The sequence below is a fragment of the Mus caroli genome, unplaced genomic scaffold, assembly GCF_978045245.1.
Source record: "Mus caroli unplaced genomic scaffold, Mus_caroli_1 scaffold_13, whole genome shotgun sequence".
Lineage (NCBI taxonomy): Eukaryota > Metazoa > Chordata > Mammalia > Rodentia > Muridae > Mus > Mus caroli.
Window position 1 is genome coordinate 55,085,950 of NW_028227268.1, and position 17,995 is coordinate 55,103,944.

General features: G+C 46.7%; 1 protein-coding gene across 2 annotated transcripts in view; it reads left to right on the top strand.

The window, feature by feature from the left end:
• The window catches only part of Usp43 (ubiquitin specific peptidase 43), a 62,137-nt gene extending 47,396 nt beyond the window's left edge, over window positions 1-14,741 (top strand). For both annotated transcript variants that reach the window (XM_021177353.3, XM_021177354.3), the window contains exons 14-15: window positions 24-188; window positions 12,775-14,741. In XM_021177353.3, coding sequence (XP_021033012.1) covers window positions 24-188; window positions 12,775-13,853 — 1,244 coding nt within the window. In that variant the 3' untranslated portion in view covers window positions 13,854-14,741. The remainder of the gene's footprint in view (window positions 1-23; window positions 189-12,774) is intronic.
• The last annotated feature ends 3,254 nt before the right edge of the window (window positions 14,742-17,995 follow it).

The following is a 17,995-nucleotide window of genomic DNA, read 5'->3' on the forward strand; positions in this document are numbered from 1 at the left end:
TCTCTCTTTTGCTTCTTCTGCAGGTTCCACCAGCTCCTCCTTGTCTGATCATTGGCTCATGAGACTCGGGAGCCTCAACAACAGCACAAGGGGAAGCTTGCTGTCCTGGAGCTCTGCCCCCTGCCCCTCCGTGGCCCGGGTACCCGACTCTCCTGTTTTCACCAATGGTGTCTGCCACCAGGACAAGGGTATGTGGTTAGACTGACTGTCTTTTTTTTTTCCCCTGCTTTTCATTGTGAAAGTGTTGGCACCTCATATTGTGAACAGAAAGTTGGTTCTGATAAGAGGTGTGCTGGGGTCTTCCTAACACTCACTTGCCTCTCCATCCATCCATGATCCTCCTCCATCCACAGGCACAGTGGCTCTTTTGAGCCACAAGTTGTGTATTGGTAGTCAATCAACCATGGATGGGTAACAGAAAAAAAAATTAGACTTGTAAACATGGGCAGAGTATTTTCTTGTCATTTCCCAACAATAACAACTATGTATGTAACAGTTATACTGCACTGGGTATGACAGGGAACTGTGTGGTTATTTAAAGCATACAGGAATGTACAGGAATATAAAATACATAGGAGGCATGTGTCAGTTACATGCAAATACTACAACAATTTCTACTAGGGATTTGAGCACCTTCAGGAGCCAATCTTCATGAGCTCTGAGGAACCACTATGCATCCTCTTTCTGTTCCCACAGAGCTTAGTACCTCATGGAGCCGATAGGAAAGCTAACACAGCAATGCAGTTTAAAGCAGGGGCAAAGGGAAAGAGGTGAAATGGGAAGGAGCTAGCAGAGGCTGGGGAGTATACAGGGAGCCCTGACTGTTACATGGGGGAGGTGGCATGAGTAGAGGCCTCAGCAGGGGAAGAGGATTGATGCTCATGCAGAAGACTGGGAATATGTTCATTGCAGACGCTATGTACTATGGGCATGGGGTCGGGGGAGGGGCAGAAGAAACCACAGCCTGAGAGCAGAGTGAGGAGGGCTGAGGGAGTGGATGGGCAGCTCACGGTGTGCCGTTTGGACTTTAAGTGCTGTGGATAGTAAGTGAGAGTTTGGAGCAGGGCAGTAGTCAATATGGTTTATAAATTACATTTTTAACCTTTATTTTTATTTTATGTGTGTGGGTGCTTTGCTTCCGTGTTAGTCTGTGCATCACATGAGTGCAGTGCTCAGACTAGAAGAGGGTGTCAGACAGACCCCCTGGGACTAGAGTTACAAACAGTTGTGAGGTGGGTCCTCCCTAGGTTCTATAGAGGAGCAATCAGTGCTCTTAACCACTGAGCCATCTCTCCAGCCCTGGTGTGTGTGTGTGTGTGTGTGTGTGTGTGCGTGTGTGTTTTATGCTATGTGTTGGAATGTTTTTCATGCATGGATATATGAGCACCATGTGAGGAGTGACTAGTGCCCTTGGAGGTTGGAAGAGGACGTCAAATTCCCTGGAACTGGAGTTATAGAAGGTTCTAATCCAATATGTGGGTGCTGGGAATTAAACCTCTGTCCTCTGGATGAACAGCAAATGTTCTAACTGCTGAGCCATCTCTCCAGCGCCCCCCCCCCCCCCAAGTTTGCATTTTAAAAGTCTACTCCATCCACTGCAGGAAGAATCCATCAGGGGCAGCCATGTATGTCAGGCAGAAGGCCTATTAGGAGACTGTCTGTGGTTGTAAGGTCTGGCTGCATGTGTCGAGGAAGAGATGGTCAGATGGTAGATGAACTAACTGAATTTGCTGGTGTTGGATGCAGCATATGAAAGAAGGAAAATGACGTAGAATGCCTTGGCCTTGGTTTAAGGTATAACTAACAAGGGGGATCATTGTGTAGTTGGTAAGATAGGAAAAAGTTGGGTAGGAACTGGGTCAGTTTTGAAAGAAGCCACATGATTTAGGACAGGGATTTTGAGACTCCAGCAAGGTATTCGTAGCAGCATGAGGACCACAAACACAAAGACTAAAGTCACCAGCACACAGGCACTGAAAGCCACAGGCTGACAGAGCTCTCCATGGGGATTAGGAAGCTAGCACAGAATGCAGACTGGAGACCAAGCCTGGCAGCTATATTGTGCAGGGCTTGAGTGGAGGTGGAGATAGAGCTGAGAAAGAGCGGCCAGGGCCAGGGGGAGCAAACCAGGTGAGGCTCCCAAGTGCTGGAAAAGGGCTAACTGTGTTCAGGACTAAGGGATGTGGAGCACCTGTCTGGCTGAAGGGCCACCAGTGACTCTCCCAGGGGCATTTCTGGGGGGGAGGGAATAGAAGCCCAGTTTCAGTGCAGAAAATAATGGCACGGGTGTGTTTCATTATGCGGCGTGGTTAAAGGCCAGTAGCTGAAGCTGCATAGGAAGCCAGGCTCAGAACAGTGTCTGCTTTCCTGGACTGAAAGAGCTGACAGCATGCTCATGTTCAGGTGACCTCATCCAGCGGAGAAACTGCAGGAAAGCAGAGGACAGGATGGTTATAGACACAAGTCTCTGCATGTGTGTGTGCGTCTGTGTATGTGTGTCTCTTCGGGCAAAGGAAAGTGGTCTCATAACTCTTAACATTTTCAGTCGGGCATGGTAGTGCACACCTTTAAATCCCAGCAGCAGGGAGACAGACAGGTGGGTCTCAGGGAGTTCAAGGCCAGAATGGTCTACAGAGTGAGTTGCAAGACACCCAAGGCTACATAGAGAAGCCATATATCAAAAAGACCAAATTAAATTTAAAAATTTTGTATGTTTCCTTTAGTTCCTAATTTAGTTTTTAATATAAAATCTTAATAGAAATTTATACAAATATAAATATCACATATATAGAAACATTACGCTAACATTGGTGATTGTGGCATTAATGTGTGATGCACTTTAACATATATAAGCATATCCGCTATGAGTTCATATTATATAAAACATGCAGGTATTTTTACTAAACTAATATACTACTAGTAAATATGTACCCTAATTATATGTGCACATCTGATGAATAAAGTGAACATATTTATGGTCCAGGTTAAGAGGTAGAGAGTTTTGTGTTGGAGGTGTGGCTCCATGGCTGAACACTTGCCTACCATGCACTGCGCATTAGGTTTAGTCCCCAACACCAATGAAGAGAGGGAGGGAGGGGGGAGGGAGGGAGGTAGAAGGATAGAAATGAGGGAGGGGAGGATGGAAGGGCGTAGGAAGAAGGGAGGGGAGGAAGGAGGGAGGGTATGTAGAAGGCTAGGAAGGTAGATCAGTGGCTCTGGAGTCCTTACGCCCTCATACCTATCTCATTCATTGCTTCCCACTCTCTCAGAATCTATGCCAGATTAGTTTTACTGTGTTAAGTAAAGGATGGCCAGGGGCCAACTGTGACACACCTGTTGGACTTTATTCCAGGCACGGTGAGTAGCTATTGGAGAGTTTGGAGCAGGGCTGTAGTCAGTCTGGTTTATATGTAAAAATGCACGTTTACAAGGATGAATTTTACCTGTGAAGCCATATGGCGTACGGGCTTTCTGTTTGCCTTATTTTGTTTACCACTGTTCTTGGGAGGTGCACCTGGTGTGCATAGCAGTGCGTGGTTTTTTTTTTTTTTCTTTTATTTATTTTACTTATAAATAAAATCAACCCAGAGATTCATAGTTCTCTGTTCAGAAGTTATTGAGAAAGGCTAAAAGCAAAGACAGGGGTTAGGAAAAAGGGTGAAGGGTGAAGTAGGGCATCAACCTCTGCTCTCCATACGTTCACTAGGGAGTGGAAGTTTCTGTAGATCTAGCACAGATGTCAGCCCTGGAGAAATCTGGCCTCTGCTGGTCAAAGAAAGTATCTTGAATTACTACAGATTTTCAACTCCTGAGAACTGGTGGATTCTCTGTGAATCCATGCAGTGTCTCTGTGGGGCCCACATGATGGTTTATCTCTGGATGGCGTCTACCATTTGGCAGGTGGCACCGCCTCTCATACCAGATTTTCCCACATTGTAAGGACAGGTCACATTTTATTCTCTTGGCTAGACTTAGGAGTTTTTTCCAATTTGGAGTTATAATCAACAGTAACAGTTGGGTGTACTTAATCTGGAAATTCCAAATGCTTCAAAATACAAAATCTCTTACCAATATCATGCCATTATCTGTAGAAAATTTCATACCATGAAATCTTGTCTTGTGTACCAATTATTAAGACTATTACATAAATCACTCTTATGCTTGTACATATGGCATATATGTATATATATGTATGTGTGTGTATATATATACATATATGTATATGTGTGTGTGTGTGTGTATATGTATGTATGTATATCATAAAAAAGCTCATGTTTAGAGATGGGTTCTATCTCCATTATTCTACCTATCCCAACATCTGAAGAGATTTGAAACCTTCCACACTTCTGGTCCCAAGCGCTCTGGATATCCCGACCTGTATTGCTGTGACATTTGGGCTCATGTCTCCTGCTGTGCATATGCCTGTGTTTCCGTTGAGTCCATCCCTAGGGGTGGAATTGCTGGGCCTTGGTCTATGTGCTCACTCACCAGCTGCTTGTTTCCATGTACTTCAGCCATCACTATATCTGAGAACATAGTTCCTGGCAAATCCCAGAGTCCCAGTCAATAGCAGTGAGTGGGTCCATGTGATGAGAGTCTTCTTGCTGCCTTCTGCTTTACGTGCAGGTGTTTGGCATTTTGGGTTCCCACCATTCCACCACCGGATGGAATGCTGCAGGTGTGTGTCTGTCTGTGTGTGTGTGTGTGTGTGTGTGTGTGTGTGTGTGTGTGTCTTGAGAACCAGTTCCAGTCCTTACAGTTCATTTCCATGGGACTGAACTGGATGCAGTCAAATCTTGCTTTCACCAGGTATTTCTTTTTCTCACATTGTTCTGGCTGTACCTTTGGGAGAGTGCCTATAAGCAAGGGTTCCAGCTTGTTCCTTCCTGTCAGTACTGCCTGTGAGAAAGTCATTGGTTTATCTCAGCCCTGTCAAAAGGCATGGCACCTCTCTCCCATGGAGAAATGTTTTGAACACCCTTCCTTTAAGAGGCATCTCCAAAGAATGGCCCAGATTTTCAATGGGGTTTTCAGAGAAGTGTTAGGTACATCCCTGGGGATGCTGCAGAGACATAGGTACCCCACCTACAATGGGATGGGCCCACATATATATTAATCCATGGCCTCTGCATCTGTTTCTGCCAGACAGACCAGGGCAAGGAATGGCAGCTTTCTTCCAGGCTCCTTCAACTATCCTCTGAGGCTCTCAGCTGCCAACAATATGAAAACATTCAGATTTCTTCTGCTTGGATATTGGAAGAGCCCTGCTTTCCAAGGGAGCCTCCCCCCTGGTATTTCTTCATTAATGACTGATATGGGTGGGCCCAGCCCATTGTATGTGGACTAGTAGAGCTGAGTGCTATAAGAAAGCAGGCTGAGAAAGCCATGAGGAGCAAGCCAGTCAGCAGCACCCCTCCATGGCCTCTGCATCAGCTCTGCCTCCAGGTTCCTGCCCTGACTTCCCTCAGTGATGCGCTATGGATGTGGAAGTGTAAGGCAAATAAACCGTTTCCTCCCCAACTTGCTTTTGGTCATGGCGTGTGGTCATAGCAATAGTAACCTTGACTAAGACAGAGTTTATCGGGGCTTAAAACTCATAGAATTGGGACTGGTGAGATGGCTCAGTGGGTAAGAACACCCGACTGCTCTTCCGAAGTTCCAGAGTTCAAATCCCAGCAACCACATGGTGGCTCACAACCATCCGTAATGAGATCTGACGCCCTCTTCTGGTGTGTCTGAAGACAGCTAGAGTGTACTTACATATAATAAATAAATAAATAAATAAATAAATCTTAAAAAAACAAAACAACTCATAGAATTGGGGCAAATATGAAAAGGAGGTGCTGGAGAGCCAAAGGAATATTTAAAACACCCTACCTTTACAACTGCAGGAAGATGTAACTATGTTTAAAAAAAAAAATGGAAAGGATGAAAGGAAGGAAGAAAGATAGATCTATTCCCAAGGGGTCCTTCCCAGAGACTGTTGTGAATAGAGGGCCCCGGCGCTTAGGTGTCCCCAGCTTGTTAGGACAAATCCTTAGCCTGATAATCATCCTCTGTGGCTTTTCTTGGGCGTTAAAGGCTTTGTAGGTCTTCTTCCTTCCCAGATAGTCTGTCACTTCAGCTTTCATTCCCCTTGAGATGGTCTCTGGGAATTTCAAGTATTCAAGACTGTGCGGTTGTCTTTTCTTTGTTTCCAATTTGGCGAATTATGGTCCAAGAATGAGCTTCTCAAATGTTATCTTCTTTCATAGGAAAGTCTGCTTTGTTATTTTATAAGTGCTCTGTGTACCTTTTTGAGGGCTTGAGCGCTTACTGTCATATGATATTAGGTAATTGGTTGCTTTAGTCCTTTCCCCCGTGTCACTTTAAATATGTCTCTTTTTGTTATTGTTTTGTTTTTGTTTTTGGAAGCAAAATATTATGGCTCAGGTTGATCTTGAACTCACGATACAGCCAACAATAAATCTGAACCTCCTGTCATCATCTCCTGAGTGTTGGGTTTATGGGTGTGAGCCAACTGGGCCTGGCTTTAGATTCCATTCCCTTCTGACTATGAAGGAGACCCATTGAGATCTTCAGCAGAGCTGGGCTGTGACCATGTACTCTGTAAACATTTATAATTGTTGCATAGTGTTGGGAGCTATTTGGTAGTAAGTGTCTGAAAGTTCCCGACTATTGGATTTTTTTAATATATAAATTGTGATTTTTATCATTGTAATTGTTCTTTATCTGGTCTCTGTTTTTCACCTTGGACTCCACAATGATAATTTTGTCTCTTCTTTCTGTATTACGTTTTGTTTGCATAATGTACACACACACACACACACACACACACACACACACACGCACATATACCACATGCATGCATTACCCCTAGGTGCCAGAAGGAGGCGTTACATCCCCTGGACTGGATGGTGCTTAGCAGCTATGTGCTCTTCATCATTGAGCTTTTGGCTTCAGCTCCCTGTTCTTGAGGTCAAAAGTAAAGAGCCAATTCGTTGTTGTTGTTGTCACTGTGGTACTGGGAGGTAAGCCAGGGTTCTCATGCTTGCTAGGGAGCACTGTGACACTGAGCCCCATCCCTGGTTGTGTTCCTATGCTTTATTTATTTATTTATTTTTAAAGAGAATCCAGCACCCTGGATGGGAGGAGAGAAACCAGTGCAGTGTTTTGCTAAAGCATTCCTTGCTGGGTTTCTTCCTTTCCTGACTACGTTGTTCCCTGTTGTTCCCTCGTCTTGGTCTTGGTTGAGTTGGTTGCTGTTGGTTTCCTTTCCTAATTAATTTGCAAGTTCTGCTTTTCTTCCTACCTTGCTCCTGTGTGCTTTCTCAGTGTTGACGATCAATCACGTTTTCCTGCCATTAGAAGGCAGAAAGAAACCAGCTGTTTCCTGCCAGGCATTCTGCTTCCTCATTGCCTTTTCTCTCTTCTCCAGTAACCCTGGAGCTGGAGCTGTGTCCTTCCCTTCCCTCTCCCCTGACATTCTTCCCACAATGAGAGGTTTGAAACCCTTCCTCCATCTCCCTCTGCCCCGTTGGGGATTCTTCCCCCCATTGTGCTGCAATAGTTAGATTCTCCCCCACTGCTGCTAGAGTTCCGGTCCTGTGTACCCGACTTGGCTTGAGTTGACCTTCAGAGGCTGCCTGGCCTTCCCCGTGGAGGATGAACAGTTTGTGGAATGCACTGTGGGATGCACTGTGGTTTTGTGTTTGTCTTCTCTGCCCTCTGCCCTGAGATCTCTGCTCTGCCAGTGTTCGTCAGAACCCTTCAGGCACGTGAGCTCTTAAGTCCTTAGCAGCCAGAAGTATTTCCTTCACCCCAGTGGGTGGTAGCCTGGCTGGCCTGGGGCTCTGGGGTTGCAGTTCTTTGCTTTCTGCCTCGGTAGCTGGTTTCCCACGATCTCCTTGCCCCAGGGCTGCAGGTGAGAAACCCAGAGTGTTCTTTTTCACGTGAGTGTCTCTTGTTCTCCCTGGCTGGAAGTTTTTAAGATTCTCTCTGACCTCAGAGTTCAGAAATTCTAGCACATGCCTGGGTGTTCAGCCCCACCCCGCCCCCAAATGCCTTCCTTCTGCACACTCAGGCCTTTCTTTGGGACTTTGTCTTGTATTTCCCTTGATTTATTGTCTTTTGCCTTCAGATTCCTCTAGTTGTTTGCTGTGGCTCCTGGCTCTACCTCCTCGCTCTCCTCCGTTTTCCCATGTGGTCTTATGACTGCCATTTTGCTCCAAGTGCAGAGGCGCCCAATCTTTTAATGTGACGGTTTCACTTACAAGTATGCTGAGTCATATTTATAGCTATCCTGGGACAGGTGCAGGCTCCTGGTTACACACCTGCTGGGATGCGAGATAATTCTTATCTATTTACTGACTCATGGGATCTTAGCGGTGACCCTGTAGGCCTGGTTAGGTCACACCCTGATGCTGTCTCTCTCCCTCAGGGTCATTGGTTGCGCAGCTCTGTGTCTTTAGGAACTGCTCTCCTGTGTTGTTGCGGCTGCTGCTCTTTGTTTTGTTTTGAGTTATTCTGTTTCTGGTCCTCTCTGTTGTCTTTTCTACTTTGGGGCCGACTCTCACTGTGGAACGCTGGTTGGCCAGGAACTCAGTCTCTCGGCTTTCTGAGTGATGGGATTCTAGGTGTCAGTCACCACACCCATGATGGACCCTGTTGTTGCTCTTTCTGTTTCTGCCCACAAGGCTTTGCTCTTCCCTCTCTAGAGCGAAGGGACACTTGGGGTGAGAGAAGGGACCGTGACTTTGGCTCCCAAGGGATGGTGGTTGACATCCAGCCCTTCTCTTGCCACTTCTGTCCAACTGGCGTAGTCTCAGAGGAAGAAGAGTAGCCCTGGCCTGTCTGTAGACATTGCCTGAGCTTCTCGGGCACCACAGGGAAATTTGGGGTCAAGTTTGTTCTAGATTGCCTCTGCCGTCCATGCAGAAGTAGCTGCCAGGCTGTCGGGAGACATGAGAGCAAACGGAACAACTTAACTAGGAGCAGGGAGGGGCTGGAATTTCTTTTTTTTATATTCAAAGTCAGTGGCAGAGATCTTCAAATATGGATTGGGGCTCAGAAGCTGTCCTGGGTGCACATAGCACAGGCGCTTCTCTCCTGGGTTCCAGCTCTGGTTGTCTTTGATGCTCACCTGACACAGCAAGTTCACTTCTACCCCAGGGTCTTTGCATCTGCTGCTCCTGAAGTCTGGAACTCATCTTCCTCAGATCTCCCCCTGCCTCCCTTCCTCCTTTCTCCCTTCCTCTCTCCCTCCTCCTTTCCCTCCTTTTCTTACTCCCTCCCTCCCTCTTTCACTTAGGTCTCTCAGATATTGCTCATTCCTCATGCCCCACCCTCCTCTTCTTCCTGACCCCACCTTGTTCACTGTAGCCTTTATCACTCACTGTGTTACACAATATCTTATGTTTTGGTTTTTGTCAAACCCCAAGGGCACAGCCACTTTCTACTTGCATTTTTGTTATTGTTATAATACAGGGTCTCCCTATATAGCCCTGGTGGGCTGAAACTATGTAGACCAGGCTAGCCTCAAACTCACAGGGATTAGCTTGCCTCTGTCTCCTTGATTGCTGGGATTAAAGGCATGTGCACCATCTTGGATTCTATTTGTATTTTTTCCCAAGCACTGAAATAATTAGTTTTTAGCATACAGTAGGCTTTTCTTAAATATTTTTGGGATAAATTAATGGGTGGATGTTAAGATGTGATGGAAACCCTTAGGGATATTGAAAGTACTTGACCCACTGAAGATGAACTAAGGATGAGGAGAAGAGGGTGTGACCTCAATTTGGAGATCACATCATTGGCCCAAGGAACAGAAGTGACTTGAGAATCAAGGTGTCTGTACACAGACGGGAACAGAGGAGGCATCTCTTGGAGCAGCCGCCCTGTGGTTGGTTGGAGGCTATATGCCTCAGCAGACAAAGAGCCCACCACAGAGGGGTCCTGTAGGGCCTGAGAAGATGACTGTCTATTGCAGGGTGTCTCCAACCTCTAGGAAGATGCAGCTTAAGACTGTACACCTTAGGCTGGAGAAAGAGGTGGCTCGGTGGTTAAGAATGTTTGTTCTTGCCAAGGACCTGGGTTCAGTTCGCAGCAATGACATGGCTGCTCACATCTATCTGTAACTCCAGTTCCAGGGGACTGACACCCTTTTCTGACCTCTGTAGGCAGGTACCAGCCTCTCACACAGTACACATATATGTAGAGACAGACACACATAGAATAAAAATAAATAAATGTTTTTAAAAAACAAAAAAGACTAGATCCTTTGTGGCTCTCAGGCTTCCTGGATCCCATCCTCCTCCTTCGCTCCCTGATGACCCATCTCCCAGAGGAAAGGCTTCAGTACTGGATAAGCGGCGGGCTGCTTGGTTAGTGAGCAATGCCCGTAAAGGTACCTGCTGCTTTTTCTCTCTGCTTATACCATTTACTTCTCAGTTTATCTAAGGTTCTCCGTCCCCACTCCCTCAGATCCTGTTATGGGGCAATAAATAGATGAAAAGAAATAAAGGGTGCTTTTTGTCCAAAAAGAGGCAAGCTGAAGGGGTCCTTTGGGTGTGTGTCGTGTGGGTTGCTGTCAGCCCTGGCCCAGGGCCCTTCCACACCAGGAAGAGGGGAAAAGTAGTTATTTACGGCAGCAACCAGGTCCTCTCGCTCCCTGCCAGGGCTCCAGGCCACTCCACCTGGTGAAGGGCGAGAAGCCACAGCTTTGTCCTCCTGATGCAAAGCTTCCCTCTCTGCCCTTCTCAGGGCGGTGGACGAGGAACAAGCAAACTTCACACACACCCCAGCCTCCAGAGCTGTGTTTTATCTTTCCCCAGGTGTGGGGATTGAATGGCGGAGCCACAAGGTCAATGCAAACTGAAATGACAAAGTATTTGGGGTGGAATTAGGTCTATTCCTAGCCAGTCTAAAGAAAAGCTCTAAAGAAACAGATATCAAAAATGGCATGTGAAACCCCCGACAGGCGAGAGCCCCATGAATCCTCTCTGCTATCTGCCTGAGGCTGGTTCAGTCCTTTTTCCCTCCCCCCCCCCCCCCCGGGGCCTGCTTTCTCAGCTGCTGGGCAGACTAAGTGTCCTTGTGCACTTAGAATCTTATCCCAGCATTCGCTGTGACTTTTGCTCTCCTTGACCTCACACTTGTGTGCCTGGGCATCTCAGGACATCCCCATATGGGTGTTTTGTGGCCAAAGTCCTTGATTATCTTTAAAGTCAGTGTCTGTCAAAGACCTTTGGGACTGTTGTAACAGAAATACGCTGGGGTCTTACCAGTGACAGAAGTTTATTCCTCATGGCTCTGCAGGATGGAATGGGGGGGGGGGGGGTGGCAATTAGGTTGGGTTATGGTGAGTCCTTTTCTTTGATGCAGAGTCAGAACTCTGGTTCCTCCTACCTCTTCTGATAAGGACACTGTTTTAAAGCTATGACCTTGGGGTTAGAGTTTGATTTAGGGACTGGGAGGGATGTAAGCCTTCAGCTGATAACACTCTTAACTCCATGAGTAACTTATGGTCAGCAGCCAGCTGTGGTTGCCAGCACCGTGCTTATGTACTTGACCAACTAGCACGCAGCCTACATGGAGTAGGGGCAGTGCGTCTCAGGCGCCAAGCAGTCTCAGCAGTGTGGTGATGGTGACACTGCTTGGGAAGGGCACTGGATGCTGATCATCGTATGTTCTTTTTAGAAGGGCTGAGCTATAGAAAAGAATTAGGAAAGTGAGTAATGAAGTAGCAACACTCCTCAGCCCCTCCCCATTTCATCACTTTGGGTATCCGTTTCTCTAACCTGCTGTGTATGTCCGTCTTCACATGCATGCATAGTACATTGTGTGTGTGTGTGTGTCTGTGTGCATGTGTCTGCAAGTTGAATCATCGTGCCTTGTAGGATTCTAACCTACTCACTTAAGACTATATACCAAAACCACTTTCCCAGCTATTTACAGGCAATTGCAAACTACAATAAGACACAAAGGCAGCACTGGTAAATTGGACAAAATGAAACCTACAGTTACTTTGTTTTCTTTTGGGCTCAGTATGGGAAATGTGACAGACATCCTTTCATTTTAAAGTAGAAGTACCCAGTTTTGACCCAATTTAAGAGACATTTGGTAAACATTCTGTCCTTAGACATAGTTAAAGATAGATGATAATAATGTTATATCTCAGGGCAGCTGACTCAGTGAACCCCTCGGTAGTCTGGCTGTAGGCACGTGGATGTAGTCAGCCCTCAGCATCATTTTCTTATCTGCTGATTCAGTCAACTGCAGGCAGGCTCAGGAGGTGGCAGGGGCAGTGTCTGGGGAGGGTGAAGAATATCTACTAAAAATGCACAGATAATTTTTTCTTGTGATTACTTCCTAAGGGACATAGCATGACAATTGTTTACATAGCATTTGCTTTGTGTCAGTATCATAAATAATCTAGAAATGATGTAAAGTCCATGGAAGGATATGCATTATTGTATTAGAGGGGACTTGCACACCCACAGAAGATCCTAGAAGCAATCCTCTGTGGATGTCAAAAAGGCTGTGTGTTCTTGGCCTGTGGCTTCCCCTGTAGGTTTTTAATGTGTACATGAATTCTATGAGATCATGGATGAAACCGTTGGTGGCCCTGAAAGGCAAGGACCCCTGTGTATCTGGCTTGTGCTATGGTCACTGTGCCCAGACCTGATTATGTGTCTGCCCAGATACACCATTGCTTGAAGGCTGGCAGGGCGTGTATCCCTTAGCAGGTGCTCATGGTCTTCGTGTCTTTTTCAGGAGGAGTTGAGACCAGACCTTTGGTTCGGGGTGTTGGTGGCCGAAGTATCAGCATGAAGGCATCTCCTGCTTCCCGATCCAGGCATGGGCCCTTCAAGACCATGCCCCTGAGGTGGTCATTTGGACACAGGGAGAAACGTCCCGGGGCATCCGTTGAACTGGTGGAATACCTAGAGTCCAGAAGAAGACCCCGTTCTACCAGCCAGTCCATTGTGCCGCTCTTGACTCGTACAGCTGGTGGGGATGAGATGTCAGCATCACCGAGGTCAGATGGCACCCTTCCTGCTAAAAGTGAAGACAGTGGTCGAGCCATTGGGCAAGGAACAACTGGGGTGCCCCTTTCCTCATGCCACCTCAACCACCATCCAGCCCTGGGGTCTTTAGATGACAGTCTGCACACTGCCAGGACACGAACGGGGAATGTAAGTCAGGATATCAGGCTCCCAAAAAAGTTTGATCTGCCCCTCACTGTGATGCCCTCAGTGGGGGATGAAAAGCCAGCTCGCCCTGAGGGCCAGAAGATGACCCCTTGGAAGGGAAGTAGCCAGGTGGGAAGCCAGAGTAGCCCACCTTCCCCCTCCACTGGCTTGCTTAGAAACTTTAAGGACAATGGGCCAGGTACCTTACCCAAGATGAAGTCTAAGGCTGCCGTGGAGGAAAGGGCCCCTGACAAAGACAGGGGACAGGGGACATTCACTCTTTTGAAGTCTGTGTTTTGGAAGAAAGAACACAAGAGGACTGTCAGGACCGAGAGCTCACCACCAGCGCCCCCAATCTCCCTAGCGAGTGACCGGCTGAGCCCTGCCATGAATGAGCAGGCCCGAGGTTCATCCCCTGCCCTCAGGATTCGAGAGAGCCCAGCCAAGGGCCTGGGCAATCACACGGAGAGGGACATCCGATCTGCGCCCAGCTCTCTCCACCTCCCCCGAAAAGCCAGCAGGCCCCCTCGAGCCAGTACAGCTGGCACCTCACAAAGGACCATTCCTGGGGAACAGATTTCTTATGGCACCCTGCAGAGAGTGAAATACCACACCCTTTCCTTAGGTCGAAAGAAATCCTTACCCGAGTCCAGCTTCTGATGGAACATTTCAGTGTTGTGTGAAGCCGCCATCCCTGGCGCTGTGCACTGAGAATCTGTAGGCTCTTGTGTCCAGAGTGGATTTTCTAGAATCCAGTTGACTTGTGGCCTCACCCCCAAAAAAAGAAAAGTTTGGTCTCTGTAACTCTTGTCATATTCCAATAACCCAGTGTCAAAGTGGTTGGGTTCCCATTGCTGGGTTTTGATACAGCCTGGCCACTAGATGGTGCTGCTAAGCCCAAATTATCATGACAAGGCTAAAATTCGTGTTTGGTGTATGGAAGTCCAGGGCCTGCCATAGTCTACTAAAAAGACTCTGGTGTCACGGCAGATACTCACTCTCCCAGCTTGTGTGCCCCTAGCTTACAAGCCCTGCTTCTTTTCTTCTATTCTCCCTTCTTTCTCTCTCTCCTCTTCTCCCTCGTCCCCTCCCTCCCTCCCTCCTTTTCCCCATTCTTTCCTTTCATATTCTTAAAATAAAGGGCTTGTAAGAAAGATCTTTTCCTTTTCATGCTTGTCTTGGATAAGTGTCAAAGATGCCAAAAAGAAAAGAATAAGAAATAGAGTGTGACAGTGGCGGCGAGAGATGGGAGAGAAGAGACTGATATTTCAGGAAGGTTATTTAATATATAGCAACAAAATTGTATTACAGCTTTTCACGGTATTTTAAAAAGATAACTATTTTGATATCAGAATAAAGAAGTTTTTTTTAAAAAAATATATGAGATCTATGCACAATTTTAATAAAAATTGTGTTTGTGAAACTTGCAAATGGCGGACTGAATTACTGAAATTTGAGAAGTGACTCACTTCATTCCTGGTGCTTTGCACAGTCAGTCACAGCTTGTTGCTATCTATCAGAAAGCAGTTGCCTGTGTTGTTTCTGAAACTTGAGGGAAAAAAGCTCTTAATTAAAATTATTTGTGCCTCCATCCATCCTTTCTTTTCCTTCATTTAAAGGTGTTTTAAATTTGTATATATTTTTGAGACAAGAGTCTCACTCGGTAGCCCATACAAATCTTGTACTCTTGGCAATCCTCCTGCCTCAACCTTCTGAAGGATTACAGGCATGAGCCACCGTGTCTAGCTTTTGACTTGCTGTTTCTGAAGGAGACTAAGGAAGGCCTCTTTCTCTCTCTGGAAGGGGCCAGCACCTGTGAGTCTGAGGCTGCCTGGCTGACCTTGTGATCGCCGGTGTGCTGCTGTGTATTTGCCCGCACTTCAGGACCTGGTCTAGGAATATCTTACTGTTTCCTACAAAGACATTGCAAAGCCTAGACCCAGGACTGGGGCCAGCAGCAGCTCATTGGCAGCCTCTCAGGTAAACATTCTCTGGAGGGTGTTTCCTTTCTCACGGGATATTTCTTCAAGACTGCTGGCCACAGGAATGCAGTCGTCCTCCAGACCACCGTGTGCGTTGTTGCATGTCTCTACAGCTTTTTTTTTTTTTTTTTAAATCAGGAAGAACGGGATTCCTTCTTCTCCCCAGTGAGAAAGACAATTTGCCTTTCAAGACCCAACAGCCAGACCCTCCGGGGGCTACAAGTTCCCTAGCAGCCCAAGTTTCTTCAGTTCTTAAATTGTGATATGGAAGATGTGGCTGATCATTGGCTCCTGGCTGACACCAAGCTCAATCTCGCTTTGCTCTCTAAAACTGAGTCGTAACTCAGGCTTGCACCCGGGCCTCTCTTGGAATGACCTAGACTCCGGGATTATGAGTGCCTCCCAGTTGTTTTAAGAAAAAAAGATCCGTTACATCGTGTGTGTGTGTGTGTGTGTGTGTGTACACAATGGCACCTTTGTGCCACAGAGCACATGTGGAAATCAGAGGACAACTTTATGGGAGTCAGTTCTTTCACCATGTGTGTCCCAGGGACTAGACCCATGTCATCAGGCCTTGGTGGCAATCACCTTTACCCACTGAGCATCCTTCTGGCCCTCATTATAATCCTCTGGGGTAGGTACTGTTAACTCTGCTTTACAGAAGAAGGAACTGAGGCACAGAGTTTAATCCACCTAAGATCACACAGCTACTAAGTTACCAGAGCCAGGATTTTTGCTCACTGCCCACTCTGAAATAATCCGTTCAAACCAAATTAGGGCAGGCAAGCGCTGGGGATGGTTTAGTAACCTGAGACTCGACTTGGTTTAGATCTCACACACACACACACACACACACACACACACACCAGCAGCAGAAGCAGCAGCAACAGCAGCAGCACTTACCAATTGATTGGCAGCTCAATTCCTTTCCATGTACACAGACCCCTTTTTGAGCGATGTACCTGACAGCCTCAGACCCCCACCTAACCGAGCTACACATACACCCATCTCTGCACAATGGGACAAGTTTCTCCTACTCTCACAGCAATAGAACTTAAACAGTTTCTGTTCAGATATATCCCCAATTTATCAGGAAAGAATGGAAAGGCTGATCCAGTTTGAACTGGTCTTGAGAACATATGCATGGAGGCAAACTGTCCTCAAGTGAAGTTAGAATTCCTACCATCTTAACCTGTGTCTACTTGGGGGGGGCATATGATTAGAATCAGGTGCATTATGGGAAGAGACATGCACCACTAGGAAAATGATATCATGACATAATCTACCAATCAAAACAGAACCACTCTTATTGGGCCTTTTAGCAACCATATTCCTCCTTTTGAGCCCCATAAAAGGAAGCCTCAAGCAATAAGCAGGGCCTGTAAGTACTCTCCTGTGTTCTGCTGTTAATCTTGATAGTGCACCCCTGCCTAATCTGAGCTTCACTTTGAACTAAGTTGCTTGCTTTCACAAATAAGTATAAGCCCTTACTCCAGTCCTTTGAATAAGAAGCCACTAAAGGAACCTGGGAATCTTTGAATAAGAAGCCACTAAAGGAACCTGGGAACATCTGGCCCAGCCCCCAGCCATGGGTTGCTTCTGGCCTTTCCTGCTCATCAGAATGGTGACTTGTTTTCCCCTGGGGTAAGATCAACAGCTTACCCCAGGGGCCCAGGTCTCGGGGTATTCATTCCAGCAAGAAGTCAGCATCTGAAAAACTCCTTGTCACTGGGCTTGCTATTTGATTAAGTTTTGATAAATTCTCTAAATCTCATTTGTGCACGAAATTGGGGGACTGAGTGCAGACGTGATAGGAATAGGGCAGGTGGCAGGTTGTTTTCTGTGTCTGTGGCCTTGACTTTGTTCTTCCAGAGATGCAATTTTGCTTTGATTCACTTTTAGATCTTTGGCAGGATTGCTTAAGTGATGTCCCCTGAACTTACCATAATTGACTGTAAACATCCTCAGGCCTCACTGGATGGTAAATACTGCTTCAGGCTCTGTCGGTACAATAGGACACGAAATACACAAATTACTGCCTTTAAGCAACCTGTAGTAGTTGGAAAAGACAATGTAGTGGATGTAACCAAGGTAATTTCAAACTTCAAGTATTAATGGTATAAATATGTGGGTCACTTGGCATTGAGCCAAGTGAAGCCAGTGTGGTATTCTGCCACTTGCTGAGACCAAATGACTTCTCTGGATGTTGAAATAGCCTCAGGAGAGAACTAGTTTCCACTGGGGCCACTTGCTGACAAAGCCTCCTAGGGCCTTGAATTCCTGTGAGTGGCCCAGGCAAAAGGATTTCTTATGGGAAAGGCTGGGGAAGGGGGGAGGAGATGTGGATGAATACAATAGCTCCTGCCAGCTTGTCATTGATTCATTGATTGATTGATTCATTCATTCACTCATAGCTAATTGATTTTGGAACTTGGTCTGCCGACTAGGCTGGACTGGAACTCAAGGGAATACCCCTGTCTCTACCCTGCTAAGTGCTGGGATGAGTGAGCAGAAGGTCAGGGCTACCATGCCCAGCTTTAAAAGGGTTGGCTAAGATTTCACCCGTGTGATTGAAGATGGCTTAGAACTCCCGATCCTTTGGCCTTGTCTCCCAGGTGCTGGGGTTACAGGCATGGGCTACCACACCCAGCAGTATCCTAGCTTATAAAGGAGTCAGAAGAAAAAGCTACCACTCCTTAATGCCAAGTAGGTTTCTATTTTTCCAGCTCTGGAAAGATTTGGAGATTTGAAGTTGCTCCCCGGAGAGAAGCTGCCTGCTGCCTTCATTTCTGGAGTGCCAGCCTGATGCACACGGTGTGC